This window comes from Budorcas taxicolor, chromosome 17, assembly GCF_023091745.1.
Source record: "Budorcas taxicolor isolate Tak-1 chromosome 17, Takin1.1, whole genome shotgun sequence".
Classification (NCBI taxonomy): domain Eukaryota; kingdom Metazoa; phylum Chordata; class Mammalia; order Artiodactyla; family Bovidae; genus Budorcas; species Budorcas taxicolor.
Genome location: NC_068926.1, coordinates 40,353,062 through 40,375,619, shown reverse-complemented (window position 1 = coordinate 40,375,619; position 22,558 = coordinate 40,353,062). Strand labels below are relative to the sequence as shown.

General features: G+C 41.4%; 1 protein-coding gene across 1 annotated transcript in view; it reads right to left on the bottom strand.

Moving 5' to 3' along the window:
* Nucleotides 1-22,558, bottom strand: part of C17H4orf45 (chromosome 17 C4orf45 homolog) — a 131,102-nt gene that overhangs the window by 63,187 nt on the left and 45,357 nt on the right. Inside the window, exon 2 of the mRNA XM_052654447.1 lies at nt 16,750-16,982. Coding sequence (XP_052510407.1) covers nt 16,750-16,982 — 233 coding nt within the window. The remainder of the gene's footprint in view (nt 1-16,749; nt 16,983-22,558) is intronic.

Below are 22,558 nucleotides of genomic sequence, written 5' to 3'. Positions count from 1 at the left end.
AATAAAGCAGAAATAGATGTTTTTTTGGAACTCTCTTGCTTTTTCAATGATCCAGCAGATGTTGGCAATTTGATCTCTGGTTCCTCTGCCTTTTCTAAAACCAGCTTGAACATCTGAAAGTTCACAGTTCACGTATTTCTGAAACCTGGCTTGGAGAATTTTGAGCATTACTTTACTAGCATGTGAGATGAGTGCAATTGTGCGGTAGTTTGAGCATTCTTTGGCTTTGCCTTTCTTTAGGATTGGAATGAAAACTGACCTTTTCCAGTCCTGTGGCCACTGCTGAGTTTTCCCAATTTGCTGGCATATTGAGTGCAGCACTTTCACAGCATCATCTTTCAGGACTGGAAATAGCTCAACTGGGATTCCATCACCTCCACTAGCTTTGTTCATAGTGATGCTTTCTAAGGCCCACTAGACTTCATATTCCAGGATGTCTGACTCTAGGTGAGTGATCACACCATTGTGATTATCTGGGTCATGAAGATCTTTTTTGTATAGTTCTTCTGTGTATTCTTGCCACCTCTTAATATCTTCGGTTTCTGTTAGGTCCATCATAATGTTAATCTTGGTTAAATCACCTGGTACTCTTTTTTATCTCCCCTGTTTTCTTCCCTTTTCCTCAAGCTTTGGTTTATAATGCCTTTTCTGATCAAGGGTTGTGTTGGGAAAGCAGATCTATTTAAGTCATTTCTTAGTGATGAGGATCTGAAAACTTGATCACTTCTAGATGTTTAATGTCCATGTGTAAAATAATAAACAAAGGAAGAGACAAAATAAACAAGATTTAAATGCAAGGCTAAGCCACTATTCCAAAAGTTTGAAAAGTGATAATCTGTGTTTAGGACTTCCCTGGTGGCTCAGTGATAAAGAATCCTCTTGTCAATGCAGGAGATGTGGGTTTGATACCAGGTTGGAAAGATGCCCTGGAGAAGGAAATGGCAATCTACTCAGTATTGTTGCCTGGAAAATCCCATGGACAGAGGAGCCTGGCAAGCTACAGTTCATGGGATTGCAAAGAGTCAGACATGACTACTTAGTGACTAAAGAACAACAATCTCTCTATAATAGTAAAATTTTTGTTTTCCAACTGATTTCTTTTTTAACTTTTTATTTTATATTGAGGTATAGCCAATTAACAATGTTGTGATAGCTTCAGGTGGACAGCAAAGGGACTCAGCCATAAGTACACATGTATCCATTCTCATCCAACTCCTGAGTCTCAACTGACTCCTGACACCTATTCCCTCAATATCAATCTTATCAACTGACTTACAAATAATTTTATTATCAATTTATGGGCAAATTTCCCAGGACTGGGATAATCTTTGATCTTTGTTCTCATTTTTAATAACCCAAAGTTTCACTGGTTTAATCTGGAAAGATTTTCCTTAGAAACACACAATGCATTCAGTTAGCCTCTAACCCTACCCCATTTCTCCTATAGTTATCAGCACATAATGTCATAGAAATTTACCTGAAATAAGCTGACCCTTCTCTGTTTTGATTAATGAGACTCATCATGATTTATTTGGACAGTTGTGCTCACTTTGTTATTAAATCTAATGAAATTCAGAATCAAAAAAATCCCCCCCCTTTTTTTTACTGGTCAGTTATTCATAAAAGTGAAGCAAAGACCGATTCAAAAACGAATTCAGCACCTTCATAGAAACAGGTAACAACTGAGTAGTGTATGTTCTATGCTAAGGAGATCAGTAAGAATCTTTGCAGTTATTTTGCATGCTTTCAACTAGCAAAAATAATTATAACTTGAAATTGGATATTCCCTATTAAGCAATCTTTAAATAAGTCTAGGTATTAAGGAAAAAGAAATATCTGCTAATTACATTTAGATACTGTGAATTAGGCACAATTTCTCAAATGAGCTATTAAATTTAAGTGAAATTAATTACAGACATTTGGGTCCATTCTAATTAATAATGAAAATCACTGCTTAATATTTTTACTTTTAATCACAAACCACCTCTCCTCTAGAAGTGACATAACTGAGGAATCCTCTTACTTTCTTGCCAGGCTTAACTCAGGATGTTTTTCCTAATATAGCCAATAGTGACTTTTCTTACTAGAAAGGACCATTGCCCATCTCGGTAACTAGGAGGACTTTCTCTTCAGTAGGATGAGTACAATGGCCATGCATTTCTGGAACAGCGTAAGCACTAGGGTTTCTCTTGCCATCCTCCTCCTTGGTCACATGGAGCGCTTACACCCAACAGTGGAGTGGAAAATCCCCTAAGCCTACCTTTTCTTATGCTAATGTAATTTTTTTCTTCACTTGCCTCCATTTGCAAAATATTACGGTTAACCCCTTAGCTGCTTTTCTTCCCACAGCCAGGGAGAAGCATTCTCATTGTTGGTGCCTGGTCACCAAATTACATAATGCTGCCTATTCTCAACTGGAACTATTGAAGGGAGAAAGGGGGCACCAAGCCTTTGTGTGGATAGAGCATTTGAAGCATTCATTTTACATTCAGAGCAGGAGTAGACACAAAGCAGATCTCCCTGAAAAATGTCGGTGTTTAAGGCATGGGGTCTGTGACGCATTTTTCTTACTAAAAAGCAAAAAGTGAACAACAGTGCAGATGCCCATACTTCATTTTATGCCAAAGGATATGGAGGCTTGAGCTGAGGACCAATATGAATTCTATCCTGATCTCCCCTTTTTTTATTGCACTGTTTTTAAATAACTTGAATTAGCTTATCAAATTTTAACAAACAGACTAAACCTTAAGTTTCCTGTGTTCCTTGACTCTGACCATAGTATGCGTTTTCTGTAGAGGATCCAAATAATGAGAAACATATTCCATTACGTTTCTAAAGTGTTTGTCATAATATAATTTTAAAATTCATGTAGGTAAGAAAACATACTATAGTGAGGCATTAATAATACTAGATCCCACTTCTTTAGACTTATTATACTAGGAACTATGCTAAGTGTTCTACACATTTATCCCACTTCATCCATTTGACAATACTCTAAGATTATAATAATATTATATAACATGATTTTCCCTGTGGAAGACAGAATTCTAAAGACCTCCAGGATGCTCATTCCCTTATATATACACCTTCTTCCAGATCTTCAGCCAAATACTAACCTAGGTACTGCTGTGAAGGGATTTTTAAGGTGTAATAAAGATTCCAAATCAACTGACTTTAAGAAAGGAAGTTTTTCCTCAGTGGTCCTAACTTCATCATTCAAGCTCTTTAAAGGACCTGGGCACCTCTGGGTAAAAGGGATTTGAAATGTGAGAGGGATTTGGACACGAGGGAGAGTGTCTGTTGCTGTCTTTAAAGATAGAGGGGACCACCGACAAAGGGATGTGGGCAGCGTCTTGATGTTGAGACTGTTCCCTGCAGCTGCAGAGAAATAGGACCTCAGTCCTATAGCCACAAGGAACTGAGATCTGCCCCAAACACATGCACTTGGAAGAGCCCCCAAACCTCAGATTTGATCATTGTCACAACTGACACTTTGAAATTCAGCCTAGTGAGTTCTGAGCAGAGAATCAAGCCTAGACTTCCCTGGACTTCTAATCTACTTCTGATCTATGATTTGCTTCTGTGAGCAAATAAATGGTGTTGCTTTAAGATGTTCTTGTTTACTGCAACACACCAGGCTTCCTTGTCCTTTATTATCTCCTGGAGTTTGCTCAAATTCATGTCCATTGAGTCAGTGATGCCATCCAACCATATCATCCTCTACTATCCTCTTCTCCCCCTGCCCTCAGTCTTTCCCAGCATGAGTCAGCTCTTCACATCAGGTGGCCAAAGTACTGGAGCTTCAGCTTCTAATTTAGTGGCAATATATTACACTCAACAGAAAACTAATGCCATGCTCATTTTATCAATGGGAAAACTGAAACGTAAAGAATAGTGGGCAGATTAGCATGTAAATAGGGGAAATATAAAAAATTCTTCAACTGACTCTTTTTCCATATTCAGTTTTTCATTAAGACCACACAGATAGATTTGTCTTGAAAAGCATTATAAATGCCAACTGCCTTATTTATCCTCAGAAAGAAGGCACATTTCTGTTGTTTTTTTCTGTACTTCTCCAGGGAGATTAATGTTTTCCTTATCCACGTGATAATTCAAGATACATGAGCACTTCTAGCAACACTAGAACTTATTCTGTTGGGAATTGTTAGGATTTGTGATGAGTAACCAATCATTCTGCAACCAGTCTTTTATCCATAGGTGGCGGATGGTCCCTACCAGGGTCTGAAATATGAGTGGACTCAAATATTCAAGCTACAGGAAAGCTACACAGGAGGTTCCCAAGTCTCTGCTTGTGCCCAGGCCACAGTTCCTGAAATATAATTAAGTGCCTGGTTGGTGACTGCTTTCACCCTCGGAGTTTTCTAATGTGTTGGCACTGCTGTTAATTCAAAGGTTAGGAAGTGTGTTCCTCCCAAGTTAATTGTCCAATTAGCTTTACAGTACAGAGTTGCACTAGGGGTGGTAACACAGGCATTGTGAACGTAACAGTATAACTAAGTTTCAGCAAAGGAAAAAAATAAAATAAAAGCTAAGTAGTCCTTGAATCACTATTGAATAACCTAGGAGGAGAATAATTCTCCAGCTCACGCACACTTAAAAGCTCATTCCACAGCCCCCGTACCCCACCTCCCTTCTTCAACTTGGTTTGTTATCAAAGACTTTGCATGAAAAAAGAAAGAGATTTCAGTCTCCATTTCCCATCATTTTTTATGATCTTCTAGGCCGTGCTAAGTACCAGGAGGAAGGCTGTGGATGCTGTCAATAGAAAGTCAAGTAAGACAGATCTCACACCTCAAGTTGTTTATAGCCATTTGAGATGTGGCTGGCACTGTGCCCACCAATAGTCACACTAAAAACTTCAACAATGACGACAACACAGAGAAACTTCCTACGAATTCCTCCCCAACTGCAAGAGCCTGTATGGGCCCCAAAGCGCTTATTTTCAGTGCCATTTTCTTTGTGTCCAGAGACAGTGGGACCACATACCAGGGGCCTCTCTATTGAATGGGTTGTTTTCAATTTGCTCAATAAAGATTTCTTGAGTCCTGGGAAGAGAATAGCTAGCTCCAGATTGCTATGCATTCTAGGCACTTTTGTCAACACAGCTGACATACTTCAGAAGTGTTACATATGAATAATAGGGAAAACTATAATCCTAAATTTATAATGATATTAGAATTTCTTCCAAACATCTCAAAAAGCCAGGATAAATGCCAGATTCAGAAAACATATGTCCTGGTATTTTAGCCACCTGTGCCTGGGATGTTAGATAAAGCCCAAGTTTCTGAATTCTTGACAGTATATTTAAAGAAGCCTGATTGTGGAGTTAAATGTCAAGTTTACTAGAACCCATTCTAATTTATACATTTTTCTTAGCTTTGTATCTTGTTAGCATCATCAAATAATATTTGTTGAAAACCTATGGAGTATGCTTAATACTAATTTTAAGAAGTGCAATATTTTTTAAAAGGTTATATTTTTATTGAAAAGCATACTCAACATGTATGTTAAGCCCTACAGAAGGTGGTAACCACCATGGCACATTTTTAGCCTTCCTTAATTAGAAATAAAAGCACTCATGAGACTCTAAATTACTTTGAGTTTATTTCCTTCCTTCCCCCCTTCCTCTTGTTTTCACATTTCCATATCCTAACAAAAGATGTGAGGATCAGGATGTCTGTTTTGTTCCAATTCACCAAAAATCATCCATAAAGTCACAGCCAGGAGGAAGCCCACACTGACTGGGAAGCCAGTTACCTGGGGTTGGGGCGCCTGGTGATACGTGGACAGGCAGTGCCCAGGTACCAACCTTTTGTCCACAGAACCGCTTTGGACGCAGCACAGAGAGTGCATGTCAGTGATACCTATCTCGCTTTTTGTTTTCATGATCTGTTCCAGGAAGGAAGCATTGAACTTAAAATTTATTTTCTGGGAGTTCAGGTACAATTGATTCCTTCAATCTACTTGAGGAATCCTATAGAAAGCCATGACTTCCCTGGTGGCTCAATGGCAAAGAATCTGCCTGCAATGCAGGAGACACAGGTTCGATTCCTGGGTCAGGAAGATCCCCTGGAGGAGGACACGGCAACCCAATCCAGTATTCTTGCCTGAGAAATCCCACAGACAGGGGAGCCTGGTGGGCTACAATCCATGGGGTTGCAAAGAGTCAGACACGACTTAGCAACTAAACAACAGCAACAATAGAAAGCCAAGTTTTATGAAATGGGGAAATATTAACACCCGTATATTAGGGCTATGGCAACCCACCCCAATACTCTTGCCTGGAAAATCCCATGGACGGAGGAGCCAGTCCATGGGGTCGCACAGAGTCGGACATGACTGAAGTGACTTAGCAGCAACATTAGGAAGTTAATGTTAATATGGGGCTAACCAAAAAGTTAGTTCAGATTTTTCCATAATATCATGTGGAAAACCCAAATGACCTTTCTGGCCAATCCAATATACTATTTTCCCAAAAAATGGAGGGCTATTTGGGCTTTGTAGCCAAGGCTTCTCCTTGCTCACAGATGGTCACTATGAGGCCTTCCCAAGCTAGTGGCTTCCTGTGGTATCAAGAAAGCCACTACTTTACACAGCACTTAAGGATGAAAGGTGCTGATGTAATTATTTTTATATTAAACAACAAACTGTTAGGACTCAAATAACTTGTGAGAACTAAACACACACACCCATCTGGGAAAGGAACAGCAGCCATTCCAAGGCACACCTAATTTTAGAAAAGCTATTTTCTATTTTGCTTTTATAACTTGGTTGAAAAAGGAAGCTTTGTTATCTTTTAAAAGTCTTCTGTGTTGCTAACAACATGAGTGTGAGATCTTAGGAATTTTAATGAGACTGTGATTCACCTAAATGAACCCAAACATAAATGAGAAATTTGTGGTGAAAAACACCCAGAAATTCTGAAATATGTGTGTCTGTGTGAGTCTACATACTGATCAACTCCATACCAACAATACTTCTCTATTTTAGGTTAATTTGAAAAATTTCCAGGACACTGTTGTGTGAAGGTGGGATTTGGAAGAATGCACAGGGTGCGGCTGGAAGGAAGTTTGGGAGGAATCTCATTTCTCTTTTTTCCCAAATTGCCAGAGATAATATTTGATGATATGTTTTAAAACACTGTAAAGAACTTAATACATAGAAGCTTGAAGATAATAAAATTAAAAATATAGTTACCATTTTAACCTGCAGTCCCACTTCTGGGCATATATCTGGAGAGCACCACAATTTGAAAAGATACAGGGACCCCAGTGTTCATTGCAGCACTATTTGTGAAGTCAAGACATGGAAGCAACCTAAACGTCCATCAACCGAGGAATGGATAAAGAAGTTGTGGTACATATATATGTGATGGAATATTATTCATCCGTTCAAAAGGATCAAATAATACCATTTGCAGCAACATGGATGGACCTAGAGATTATCATACTGAGTGAAGTCAGACATAGAAAGACAAATATCATATCATATCATTTATACAACAAGGAATTACTGTACAGCACAGGGACCTATACTCAATATTTTGTATTAACATACAATGGAAAAGAATTTGGGAAAATAGATATATGTACATACATATGTATGTATACATACAGTGATTCAGTATGTATAACTGAATGACTGCTGTACACCTCAAACTAACACACTATTATAAATCTACTATACTCCAATAAAAAGTTTTTCAAGATTTAATAAAGGAACAAACAATACAGAAAATAACTATTACTGAGCTCTTTCTTATTTTATCAAATAAGTGGGTTGTATCTACTACTGATGACTCATTTTGGTATTATGAATGAAGCATCTTGTGTGCAAATGATGCAGAATGGAGTACCAGTAGACCCTTGAGGCCCCATGAAGAAAGGAGAGGTGCTTATGAGACAAAAGAGCTGGGACTGACCCGGCCAGACCCTGCCACATGGAAAAGTGCTCACCCAGCTAGGTGCCTCCCACTGTGGCTCCAGCCCCATGTTCTGACTTCATTTCCCCTCTCACATGCTGGACTCCCACTAAGTCCCTGAACCCACAGCGTCCCTGAACCCACAGCCTAGGCTGGGATCCTGGTTTCATCATTGACCCCCTATACAGCTTCAGCAAGGGGCCTCAGCTGTCAAGACCTCCATTCCTTCCTCTGTAAGGGAAAAGAATCATAGTACCTTCCTCAAACAGTAAATAGTCAAGAGGAGCTTGTTTTTTAAAAATCTGTTTTACTGGAGTACAGTTTATTTACAATGTTGTGTTAGTTTCTGCTACAAAGCAAAGTGATTCAATTATATATATATGTATATATACATATATACATATATATACAATTATATATATATATATATATACATGTTTACGTATACATGTTCCATGATACATGTTCATATTCTTTTCATTTTATTCTTATGGCTTATGATAGAATATTGAACATAGTTTCCTGTGCTATACAGTAAGTTCTTGTTGATCATCTATTTTATATGTAGTTCAGTTCAGTTCAGTTCAGTCGCTCAGTCGTGTCCGACTCCTTGCGACCCCATGAATTGCAGCACGCCAGGCCTCCCTGTCCATCACCAACTCCTGGAGTTCACCCAAACTCATGTCCATCGAGTGGGTGATGCCATCCAGCCATCTCATCCTCTGTCGTCCCCTTCTCCCCCTGCCCCCAATCCCTCCCAGCATCAGAGTCTTTTCCAATGAATCAATTCTTCGCATCAGTTGGGCACAGTATTGGAGTTCCAGCTTCAGCATCAATCCTTCCAATGAACACCCACGACTGATCTCCTTTAGAATGGACTGGTTGGAACTCCTTTCAGTCCAAGGGACTCTCAAGAGTCTTCTCCAACACCACAGTTCAAACGCATCAATTCTTCGGTGCTCAGCTTTCTTCACAGTCCAACTCTCACATCCATACATAACCACTGGAAAAACCACAGCCTTGACTAGACGGACCTTTGTTGGCAAAGTAATGTCTCTGCTTTTCAATATGCTGTGTAGGTTGGTCATAACTTTCCTCCCAAGGAGTAAGCGTCTTTTAATTTCATGGCTGCAGTCACCATCTGCAGTGATTTTGGAGCACCCCAAAATAAAGTCTGACACTGTTTCCACTGTTTCCCCACCTATTTGCCATGAAGTGATGGGACCAGATGCCATGATCTTCGTTTTCTGAATGTTGAGCTTTAAGCCAACTTTTTCACTCTCCTCTTTCACTTTCATCAGGAGGCTTTTTAGTTCCTCTTCACTTTCTGCCATAAGGGTGGTGTCATCTGCATAGCTGAGGTTACTGATATTTCTCCCGGCAATCTTGATTCCAGCTTGTGCTTCTTCCAGCCCAGCGTTTCTCATGATGTATTCTGCATATAAGTTAAATAAGCAGGGTGACATTATACAGCCTTGATGTACTCCTTTTCCTATTTGGAACCAGTCTGGTGTTCCATGTCCAGTTCTAACTGCTGCTTCCTGATCTGCATACAGGTTTCTCAAGAGGCAGGTCAGGTGCTCTGGTATTCCCATCTCTTTAAGAATTTTCCACAGTTTATTGTGATCCACACAATCAAAGGCTTTGGCATACTCAATAAAGCAGAAATAGATGTTTTTCTGGAACTCTCTTGCTTTTTCGATGATCCAGCGGATGTTGGCAATTTGATCTCTGGTGTCTCTGCCTTTTCTAAAACCAGCTTGAACATCAGGAAGTTCACAGTTCACGTATTGCTGAAGCCTGGCTTGGAGAATTTTGAGCATTACTTTACTAGCGTGTGAGATGAGTGTAATTGTGCGGTAGTTTGAGCATTCTTGCGTCTTTATTAATCCCAAACTCCTAACTTTATCCCTCCCTCCATCCCCTCTCCCTTTGGTGACCATAAATTTGCATTCTGTGTCTATGAGTCTGTTTCTGTTTCATAAGTAAGTCAATTCCTGTCATACTTTAGATCCCACTGTTTTTTTTTAATTAATGGATCTGGTCAGCCAAATTATATGTGCTGTTTATACAAAAATATGGAGACTGGGACTTCCCTGGTAGTCCAGTGGTTAAGAATCCACCTTCCAATTGCAGGTTCAATTCCTTGTTGGGGAACTAAGATCCCGCATGCCTCAGTACTACTAAATCCATGCAGTACAACCAGAGAATCAATACCATATGATGAATTTCTTTCTCCATCCCGCTTATTCACTCAGTCTGACCATCTCTAGGCCCTTCCATGTCATTGCACGCGGCACTACTTCGCCCCTTTTCATGACTGGGTAATAATCTGTTGTAGATATGTACCACATCTTCTTTATCCAGCCATCTGTTGAACATTTCCATTCTTTCCATGTCCTGGCTATTGTAAGCAGTCCCGCAATGAACACTGGGGTGCAGGGATCTGTGTGAATTATGTTTTTGTCTGGACGTATGCACAGGAGTGGGATTGCTGAGTCTGTTTTCAGTTTTTTGAGGAAACTCCATACTGTTCTCTACAGTGGGTACAACAATTTACATCCCCACAAAAACAGCTCTTTTGTGTTTACTTTGTCTAAATAAATTCATGGCGAGAAAAATGTTTCATTAAGAAACCAACCTTGGATCAATTTATTGAACAGCTATCAAAAAGTCTGTTCCCATGTCCATCAAACTCAGAGAAGCCCTCTGTATTCACTCAGGAATTTGGGTCAAACAGGAGGCAGAAATTTCAAAACCTCAAAAAAATGTCCTTTTTATTATATCACACTGTATCCCATATAGATATATTACTGATGCATCCCCATGGTTCTCTTTCTTACCTTCTACACATCATTCAAGGTGTGACACTATGTGATATATTGGCTGTAATATCTGTTATGACTAGCTGATAAACTATGGTCATTGGGATTATACCTGAGAAGAGTCCGTCCTCAAGTCCAGTATCACATTCTTTCTGTGGGAAAGCCAAGTGTCTTAAATTATCTAGCCATGAGGTCAGATGCAGGAGCAGAAAAGGGACACAACAAAACCTGGATTAATGAAAGCCCATGGGTGGGACACATGCCCACCTATGAACCACTTAGAGAAGCTCCTCAGTTTGAAACCAAAGATTTCAATAGTCTCCATATATTTTAAAAATATTTATGTATTTACTCGTTTATTTATTTATTTTTGGCTGCTTTGGGTCTTTGTTGTTGTGCATAGGCTTCTCTCTAGATGTGCTGCAAGGGTTTAGTTGCACCGAGGCAGGTGGAATCTTAGTTCCCCAACCAGGGATTGAACCTGCATCTCCTGGAACTAGACTACCAGGGAAGTCCTGGTCTCCATATATCGTTGTTGTATAAACAACACATATAGTTTGGCAGAGACCAGATTCATTAAAAAAACAAAAATGTACTGCTCTTAAGTCTATGAAAATAACAAAAGCAGTGATCTTCACTGGCTTATTACACATGTATCATCATTGCATTGTGGCCCCCCACCAGAGTAAGAAATAGCTAAACACAGAAAAGAGACCTGATGTTGTGATTTTTACTGACCTCTGAAAATGTGGGGAAATATTTCAGGTGTCACTCAACCTGGAAGTTATCTTTCTACCCAAATCCAGATGACCTACAACACCTTTCCAGTGCCTCCAAAGAGGAGGGACCATGACCGGGCAGGAAGCAGCTGCCCCAGGCATGTCACCAAGTCTACTGCAGGTGCCCGAGCTTTCTTAGCAGCTGGTCTTACAGGAACCTGGAGCAGCGAATTAGGAAGAGCAGCTGTTCAGGCTATAAAAACCCACTAGATGAAATTTTGTGATTAAAATCCAGGTTCTGAGCTATTGCAGTGGGAGCCACTGAAGAGTCTCTGCAATCAGAAACAAAGCGCCACCTTGGTGGGACTCTTATAGATGCCGACGGTGGCGGGTGGGATCGAAGACCACCCAGGACAGGCAGCCAGAGAGGGAACAGGGCATGGATGGAGACGCTGCCCTGTGTTACATGGCGTGAAGGAATGGTCCAGCTCCTAGGCGAGGAGACTGAATTCGTGGCACAGGCACTCACATTTTACTTGTGGTTAGGGACTCATTTCTAGGCGTAGTGGATGAGTGTGTATCAGCTCAAATGTCACTTTCTTCTCATTGCTTGGAAGAGGCTGCCTGGGGACTTGCGAGGATAAGGAGTCCGAATCTGGGGCTGTCCTGGATATAGAGGAAGGGGGGAATGGAGCCAGGCCCTGGGTGTGGGGTTGGCCAGGGGGTTGAGGGGGAATGAACAAACTTGGTAACAAATCCTAGGCCTTAACTGGTAGGTAAATCATATGTGGATCTTGACTTGTGCTGCTGCTGCTGCTGAGTCGCTTCAGTCGTGTCCGACTCTGTGCGACCCCATAGACGGCAGCCTGCCAGGCTCCTCCATCCATGGGATTCTCCAGGCAAGAGCACAGTATGTACAGTCATTCTCAGTGCATCCTTTTGCTCTCATGATAAAGTTTTAAGTCCAAGGAATTCTTTAACCCTGGTGGTCCAGTGGTTAAGACTCCATGCTTCCAATGCAGGGGGTATGGGTTCAATCCCTTATCAGGGAAATAGATCCCACATGCCACAGAGTACAACCCCCCCAAAAAAATCAAACTTAAGACAGATACACCTTTGAAAATATTTACTGTCAAATGCTGGGGCACAGCTGACAAGCCGTCACAGCCTGTGCCAAACAAGGCCAGCTTCCACGTGAGCCCTAGGTGGGGAGAGCTCTGTCTGGTTCACATGCAGTCCCACCAGGTTATGAGAACCACACAACCAAGCAGGGCTGAGAATTAGAACCATCTGTGATATTCCATCCAAAGAAACTGAATAAATCCCTTCCTGGAAGGTTAAGTTGTGGCTGACATGGGTCTTGGATTCACAGCCCCAGACACTCAAGACAGAGACAACTCGAGGGCTGTGTACAAAACTGGGCATCACCTGAGAAAAGCCACAATGCCACCCAAGTTCTGGACTCTGCAAATCAGCTGCCTTGCTCTTGGTGCATTCTCTTCTCACTAGTGATCTCTTTTGATATTGAACCAAGTTTCTGATCTTCATCTTCATTGCCTGAGTGGAACAGGGTGCAGTTTAGGAGCCTGAGCCCTTTTTCTGTGTCACTGGCACTGGCTGACATTAAATACAAAACCACAGTCCTAACTACTGACATCAGGGTGTTAACCTCTTGCTGGGCACTGTGCTGAGTATGTTCCTTGTGTCCTTTATAACTCACAACACAACAAGAATGATACCTAGAGAGTCTTTTTTAATGCAGAAGAAAAGTTGACGTTTTTATTGTAATTACATGGAAATTATTTTTATCAATCTGATAAATTTGACATAGAATCTTTATGATTCAGTCTTTATGATATTGAATCTTTCAATTCACAAACACAATATATCTCTCCACTTGTTTACATCCTGTTTTAATAGTTTTATCATTTTTCTCCATGTATAGAACACCTTTCTTTTTATTGATATATAGTTGATTTGCAAGGTTGTACCAGAACATCTTTTTTTTAAGATCTATTCCTACATACTTAATATTTGCTGATGATATTGTAAGTAGTACCCTGTTTTGCTGCATTTTCTGTTTGTTTCTGGTATATAAAAATAAAATTGATTTTTACACCTGGATTTTGTGCCCTGTTGACTACCAAATTCGCTTATATTTTGAGGTATTCTAGGTAGACAAACATATTAACAAATTATGATAGTTTTACTTCTTCTATTTCAATCTTTCACATTTTATACTTTTTTTCCTTACTGCTATGGTTAAGACCTCCAGAACAAAGCTAAATGAAAAAAAATCAGGATTTGCGGCATCCATGCTCTTGATGAAAGTGAAAGTGGTGAGTGAAAAAGTTGGCTTAAATCTCAACATTCAGAAAATGAAGATCACGGCATCTGGTCCCATCACTTCATGGGAAATAGATGGGGAAACAGTGGAAACAGTGTCAGACTCTATTTTGGGGGGCTCCAAAATCACTGCAGATGGTGACTGCAGCCATGAAATTAAAAGATGCTTACTCCCTGGAAGAAAAGTTATGACCAACCTAGACAGCATATTCAAAAGCAGAGACATTACTTTGCTGACTAAGGTCTGTCTAGTCAAGGCTATGATTTTTCCTGTGGTCATGTATGGATGTGAGAGTTGGACTGTGAAGAAGGCTGAGCGCTGAAGAATTGATGCTTTTGAACTGTGGTGTTGGAGAAGACTCTTGAGAGTCCCCTTGGACTGCAAGGAGATCCAACCAGTCCATTCTGAAGGAGATCAGCCCTGGGATTTCTTGGGAGGGAATGATGCTGAAGCTGAAACTCCAGTACTTTGGCCACTCATGCGAAGAGTTGACTCACTGGGAAAGACTCTGATGCTGGGAGGGATTGGGGGCAGGAGGAGAAGGGGACGACAGAGGATAAGATGGCAGGATGGCATCACTGACTCGATGGACGTGAGTCTGAGTGAACTCCGGGAGTTGGTGATGGACAGGGAGGCCTGGCGTGCTGCGATTCATGGGGTCGCAAAGAGTCGGACACGACTGAGCGACCGAACTGACCTGAACTGTCTTGTTCCTGGTCTTAAAGAGAAATGCTTTCACTGTTTTATCAAGTATCACTATTGTAATCGCCTTTTTTGTAGATAATCTATATCAGATTAGGAAATTCCCTTTTATTCCTAACTTAAGCTAAAAGTGTTTTCATTTTTTGGGTTTAGTATGTAATGTAAGTCAGAGAAGGTGATGGCACCCCACTCCAGTACTCTTGCCTGGAAAGTCCCATGGACGGAGGAGCCTGGTAGGCTGCAGTCCATGGGGTCGTGAAGAATTGGACACAACTGAGCAACTTCACTTTCACCTTTCACTTTCATGCATTGGAGAAGGAAATGGCAACCCACTCCAGTGTTCTTCCCTGGAGAATCCCAGGGACAGGGGAGCCTGGTGGGCTGCCGTCTATGGGGTCGCACAGAGTTGGACACGACTAAAGCGACTTAGCAGCAGCAGTAGCAGGAAAACATTATTTTGGGAAGTTAAGAAGCATTCCAGACCTAGAGCCTGGCTGTATGGCAGACACTGTGCCCAGCAGTTGGCAGATATTTCTTCATGACAGCCCAGTAAGGCAAACGCTTAGGTCCATGATGAAGAGACACAGCGCTTTTGAGGAACTGGCCCAAGATCTCTCACAGCTAGGAGGTGGCAGGGGTGGAATAGGAATTCAAGTGGTCTCAGGAAGTGAACACCTAAACATCACATGGAGCAGAGGAGGCTCAGAGACCCAGGGAGGTGAACTCAGAGCCCAGGGTCACAGAGCTGAACCTGACCAGAGGCAGGAGTGGAACCCACGCTGTCTGACCCCAAAGCCTGAGCTCCCAGTTGCTCTCGGGTACTGCTGAAGGTTGGTCCAGAAAAAGGCTTTAACTTTGTTAACCATTCTGTATAATACTGTGAGCTTCCCAGGTGGCTCAGTGGTAAAGAATCTGCCTGCCAAAGCAGAAGATGCAGGTTTGATCCCTGGATTGGGAAGATCCCCTGGAAGAGGAAATGGCAACCCAATCCAGTATTCTTGCCCGGATAATTCTATGCACAGAGAAGCCTGGAGGGCCACAGCTCATGGGGTCTCAGAGCCAGACGACTGAGCAAGCAGGCACATGAGGTTGCACTAACTGCCTCAGGAATTAAGGCAATTGATACATATTCAATTTGTTGCTGCATCATTGATACATATTCAATTTCCAGGCAAAGGCCTGGCAGGGAAAAAGTCTGACTCCTCAGATTTTGCTTCTAAAATCACCTGTGCTCTCTCCTGTTTCAGAGGAGACTGGCTGTGCTCACGCCTAAGGCAGGCTTTCTCAGAGCCCTCCCGCTACCTGCCCTGGATGGCCTGACTTAGAGGCACGATCCACACAGTGGGTTTTGAATCTCTGGGGCTGGTTTCTAGGTTTGTGGATGACGTCCAGCACAGACTGCTGCTTTACCACCACCCACTCACCGAGCCGCACAAGAGCGGAGGAATGTGTGTGAATGTCACCGGGAATCTGGATGCGTGCCAAAGCCAAGTGCAAATGCTTTTGCATTGCCTCCGGCTTCCTTCTCTTCACACCCCTCCTCTCATGTATTCAAGGGACTTAAAGAGGGTGATGGCAGCCAAGTACTTTTATCCACACAGTCATTTTTATGCACAAACTCCAGTCCCTTTGCTTCTCAAGGACAAGTCCAGGACACAACGTTTCCTATGGAAGCAAACTCAGAAAGCATTTAAATCAGAAAACTGTAGGGAGGGCAAGTGAAAGCTGTTTTCATTTACTGTATTGATGGTGAAACAGAAGCCCTACAAATATAATGATTTTTTTCCAATTCCTAGATCAATACATTTGATGTGAAAAAGTTTAATGTGAAGAAGTCTTGGAGACATATTTAATATTATGGATACCAAACAGCTATCACTCAGAGATTTTTTTGTTTTTGTTTTTTGATGGTTCCTGGTGTTTATTTGAAAGCAAGTCTTTTTTTGAAAATCTGACATACAGATTTTTCAATACATGATGGAGCATTTTGCTAGTCACAGTCCTTACGACATTATACCCAAGGCTAGAAATCACAGTGAGGTACTTAAAACTTTTTCTGTTTACTTGATTTTGACTGTATTGTTATCTGCTTCAATTAATTTTAATAATAAATTAGTTGTAAAATTAGTCTGGAAAAAATAAACTGACTATTCATTGGGAGAAAAAAAAAAAGCAAACAATGTTTGAGGAGGAGCATAAATTTAAGAGCAATACCTTGATGTGAAAGCCAGTCTGAAGCCTTGTTTTGTTGATAAAATCATACTCTGGTATTCCCCAGCCAATTTCACCAACATACTCAGGTTTATATTTAGCTGGCAAGCTTCTGTTCGAGGCAGGCCTCCATAAATATCTGAGATCTCCAGTTTTCTCTATTGCGGGATGCTTTTCTCCTATATAGGCAGTGTGCTGAGCAACTTGAGGGAGGTGATCTTTTACATAATCTGGGCCTTAAAACAGAAAGAAAGAAAAAACCTGAAAACCTCCGCACTTTATTCTGAGATGCTTTGGTTATTCTAAACGGTGGAGATAATGCTAGCTAATGATTTTGTGCATTCACTAATGACTGTGTGCACTCACTATGTTCTAGGTGCTGCCGTAAGCTTTTTAGATATGTTAATTCAGTTGCTCCTTATAATAACCAAATGAAGTATGGGGTATTATTTTTCCCAGTTTATAGATGGGGAAAACAAGGCCCAGAAAGATTAGTTATTTGTCCAGAGTCACAGCTAACAAGCCCTTCACTCCTTGACAGGCTGTCTCACAGATTGAGCTCTTAATCACCCCACTACACGGCTTTCTTTATAACCAATTTAATACAAACATGTTCTTTTTTTAAATATTTTTATTTTATTGAAATATAGTTGATTCACTACATTGTTAATTTTTTCTACACAGCATGACCTTGTCATTTATCCATCCTATACATAAAGTAGTTTGTCTGCTATCCCAAACCCTCAGTCCATCCTTCCGTGCTCCAAGTCCAGCCTGGCAACAACAGGTCTGTTCTCTAAGTCTGTGAGCTTGTTTCTGTTTCATAGATGATGTCATTTGTATCATTTTTGATTCACATATAAGCCATTACATATAATATTTGTCATTCTCTGACTCACTTCACTTAGGATGATAATCTCTAGGTCCACCCATGCTATTGCAAATGGCATTATTTCATTTTTTGTGGCTGAGTAATATTTCATTGTCTGTATGACCACATCTTCTCTCTCCATTCGTCTGTTGATGGCCATTAGGCTGTTTCCATGTCTTGGCTGTTGTGAATAGTTGACACATTCTATACACTAAAACTTCTCACTTATACCACATTTGCAGGATGTTGGTCTTTAAACATTGGAATATTTTATCTAGAGAGATAAAATCCTGAAATGAGGATTAGAAAATTTCCCAAATGTATTAGAAGCCATGGGAAGATGGAGAAAATTGTCAGATTAAGAGGCCCAAAGGCAGGGGCATTAAATAAATATTGGTATTTTAAAAGAAAGACAATAAACAAAAAGGAATTAATGAATTGTGGAAGTGGGCAAAACAAGCAAAAATAAGAGGAGATCTGGGAAAAGATCGCTTACATACAATTGGTGTTGAAAGTTGATGATGTAAATGTGTAAAGTGAAGCCAAGAAGGGTCTAGTTAGAACAGACAATGAACTGTGCCCCAGGAAGGGTCTCAGAAGACCCAGAAGCAAAGTGGCTGAAGCACTATCTGGGCAGATTGGAGAGAAAAAAGGAGCATCAGTCCTCTTACTGAGAGGAAGCCCAGGCTTTGGAGACAGAGGTTTTGCTATGGTCTTGGTGTCAATTGGTGCCTTCTGGCCCCAGGGCCCCTCTGGTTTTGTCTTGGGTCATTGAGCTCAGGGTTTTCAGAGTACAAGTAGTTGGGAGTTTGACTAAGTGCTCTGATGGAGAGGTCAGTAACAAATCTGTTCCTAGAAAAATCCTCCAAGCTTTCCAAGGAAACTGAAAATGAGAGAAGTGGGACTTCCCTAGGGGTACATAAGAATCTGCCTGCCAACGCAGGGGACGTGGGTTTGATCCCTGGTCCAGGAAGATCCCACATAACATTGAACAACTAAGCCAGTACATCACAACTACTGAGCCCATAAACCTCAGCAAGAGAAACCACTGCAATGAGCGTCCCCACTCACCACAACTAGAGAAAGCCCATGCTCAGCAATGAAGACCCAGTGCAGTCAAAAATAAATCAAAATAAATACCTTGATGCTGGGAAAGATTGAAGGTGGGAGGAGAAGGGGATGACAGCGGATGAGATGGGTGGATGGCATCACTGATGCAATGGACATGAGTTTGAGTAGGCTCTGGGAGTTGGTGATGGACAGGGAAGCCTGGCATGCTGCAATCCATGGGGCTGCAATGAGTCAGACACAACTGAGCGACTGAACTGAACTGAGCTAAAATAATTTAAAAAATTTTTAAAAAGAAAACTTGAGAAATAGCTCTCCAGACACAAGACCCGGGCAGATGACTCCCCAGCTTCCTAATCATCGTGCTCCCTGGGATGCCTGTGTGTTGACTGGCTCGTTTCCTGTGATGAATCCTTTATGACTGCAGGTTCTCACTCAGGCAAAAGGACTCTGTATAGAGTGGCCTGAGCATGAAAAACTGTTTTCTCTCCCAAGTTAACCAGTGCTGAGGGCTCACTTACAAAGCTCCTGCCATAAGCACATATTTGCAATCTCCTCCAAACAGGATGAAATTGTGACTGTTTTAGTCTTGCTGAAATTTCAGGGTATGCTTAGGCTGGTGTTTTCCCAAGTGTGAAAGTGAAAGTGTTAGTTACTCAGTAGTGTCTGACCATTTGTGACCTCATGGACTGTAGCCTACCAGGCTCCTTTGTCCCTGGGATTTCCCAGGCAAGAACACTGGAATGGATTGGAATTTCCTTCTCCAGGGGATCTTCTGGACCCAGAGATCGAACCCGGCTCTCCTGCATTGTAAGCAGATTCTTTATCATCTGAGCCACTAGGGTAGACCAGTGTTTTCTCAAACGTTCCCCTAATGCTGCTCCCATGAGTGATATGATAATGCCTGGGTGGGGGCAGGGGTGCTCCACCATCAGGTACATTTGGGACAATGTCCATTTGCCTTTGAGAAATTCCCAGCCTACAAAAAGCATTTTAAAAGTTCTGAGAAATCCTGCACTAAATGAACCTGTTTGCAATTATGTAACCCAGCTTTTACCAAACTGATTTAAACGTGTATCTTATTTTCGGTCACCTGTGCACGTCCTGCAGATACCAGCAGAGTTGGGGAAATAATGATCCTCTTTGTAATGTTTCAGTTGCTGAAATTTTGTCGTCCCCTCATGCCACTGCCAATGTGAGAGCAGATGTCTGTAGTTCCTCCTCCTCACTCAGTGGACCGCAAAACATTTTTTAAAAGAACACTTTCTTGACAGCTGAGTCTAAACACTTCTTTTTAGACAGAATCGTGGAAAGTGCATGTGCTTTGTAGGTCAAGCGTGGGGAGAGGGGCTCCCCAGAGAATCAAGCTTCTCTTTGGCTTTTCAGTCAAGCCACTGGACTTTCCTGACCGCCATCCCCCCACCATCTCCTGTGTGCTTTGGAAATAGCGTGATACGGTGTGCGTGGTACAGGAATTTCTGGGACAATTCTCCCAGGCTGTGGAGCTGACACAGGCAACCCACCTTCACAGCAGAGCCAGCTGGTACAACCATCCTCAATGAGCCAGATTCACAGCCGTCCCCTGGAGCCAGCCCAGTACTCACATAACCAAAAGATCTACCGTCACTGCTCAGCCAGCAATGCAGACATGAGGTTACCCTGATGGGCAGCTCCATAGGTGTCTGGCTTTGTGTGATTCATTATTCTGATCCTCATCCTCCAGAGCCAAGACTGTCTGCTGGATCCAATTCCCTGCCTAAAAGCAAAACTCCCAATCCCTGTCCAATCCACAGTCTCTCTATTTTTCCTTTAACAACTAAGATGTCTGTTCGACCACTGTTGCTATGTCCCTTGGGGAGTTCCTATTTGTTTATCATCCTATGGGAAGCTTTTTTGGATCATTCATTCTCCCCCCGAAACTCCACCCCTCATTTGCCAATCATGAAGCTGTCAGCTCCTGGGTTAATAAAATCATCATGTGCCCATCTGTTTTGGAGGTCTCGTTCACACCTGAAGATCAGCTCCAGTGGATGACCGGCAGCTGTAATGTTTGAACAGAGCTGCCCAGCACTGACCCTCTGCCCAGAGGCTCACATCATGATGTGGGACGGAGATGTACTTCCTTTCACACCTGGGCCAACTTCATGGGTTCTCATTTCTTCATCTTCCTGCCCTGGAGAAACTATGATCTCAAGGGCAGAGGGTAGCTCCTCTCTCCCCTGTATATGCCCAGCATGACCTGCTCATTAGTGTCTGAAATTCTAAAGTTACAGCTGAGGATGTAGTTTACAAGCTTAACTACTGTAGGGTCAAATCCTGACTTTTTCTTATGCTGGCTTTGTGACCCAGGGAATGTTATTCAGCCTCTGAATTTAGACTCATTTATAAAATGAGAAAAAATACACACACTCCAGTGTTTACAATAGCCAGGACAGAGACGAAAACTAGATGTCCATTGACAGATGAATGGAAAAAGAGATGTGGTACAAATATACAATGGCATACCACTCGGCCATTAAAAGGAAGGAAACTGCTGTTTGCAGCAACATGAATAAACCTAGAGATTATCATACTAACTGAAGAAAGCAGATGAAGATAAATACCATACGATCTTACTTATAGTTGTCATCCAGTTTAAAAAGGATACAAATGAATTTATTTACAAAGCAGAAATAGACTCACAGACATAGAAAGAAAAAAAAAACTTATGGTTACCAAAGGAAAAAAGGGGGAGGAGGGATAAATTGAGTCTGGGATTGATAAATACACCACTATATATAACATAGATAATCAATAGAGACCTAATGTATAGCACAGGGAACTATGTTCAATATCTTTCAAGAACATGTAATGGAAAAGAACCTGAAAAAAATATATATATATATAAATCATTATCTTGTACACATGAAGTAACACAGCATTAAAAATTAATTAATTTTAATTTTAAAAATGATTAAAAAAAATAGTGATGTCTGTCTGATGGCCTTGCTGGAGGGAGAGGAGATAATTTTGTTGAAAGACGTGTTTATCTGGTGATCTGGCACATAATATACAGCAACATGACTATTTATGTCTCTTCCTCTCTCTTGTTTGTTCATTTCTCATTTTAATTTGATACTTTGTCTTACCTGTTATATTTTTTAAAGTATATTTTAGGAACATTCACTAATAATTTATGTCTTATTGTGAATAAACTTCAAAGCCTTTCCTGAGAGCTCTTCTAGTTCAGGGGTTGACAAACTTTTCCCACAAAAGGGCCAGAGAGGAAATATTTTTCACTTTGTGTTTGGGGCATACAGCCTCTGTCTCAACTCCACGGACACTATGCAAACAAATGGGCATGGCTGGGATATAAATAAAATTTTATTTATAGACATTGCAATTTTAATTTCATGTAATTTTCACATCTTAAAGCTGCTATTCTTTTGCTTCCCCACTCCCCCACCCCCTACTATTTGAAAAAATAAAGAACATTCTTTGCTCGCAGGTGGCAGGACAAATTCGACCCAGAAGCCAGAGTCTGTCAATCTCTGAAGATGAGGGACAGGAAGGAAGCAGATGCCATGGAGGCTGGAAAGAGCCCAGATCAGAAAATCTGACGGCTTCCCAACAAGTGTCGCCTGCTGCCAGCACCTAGAAAGGCCCTGGCTGTGGCGCGTGTCAGCAGAGGAAGAAAGTTCCATCCTGAGGCAGGTGTTTCTTTCTGATTTCTCTCCTGCATTTGCAGTGTTTCGGTTAATTAATGAAGTAACTCATTCATTCACTTGCTCTCTCACTGACTTATGCATTCATTCATTCATTCAACAAATAATTACTGAACTATATGCCAGGCACTGTTCCCAGTGTTATGCAAAGAGCAGCGAACAAAGCCAA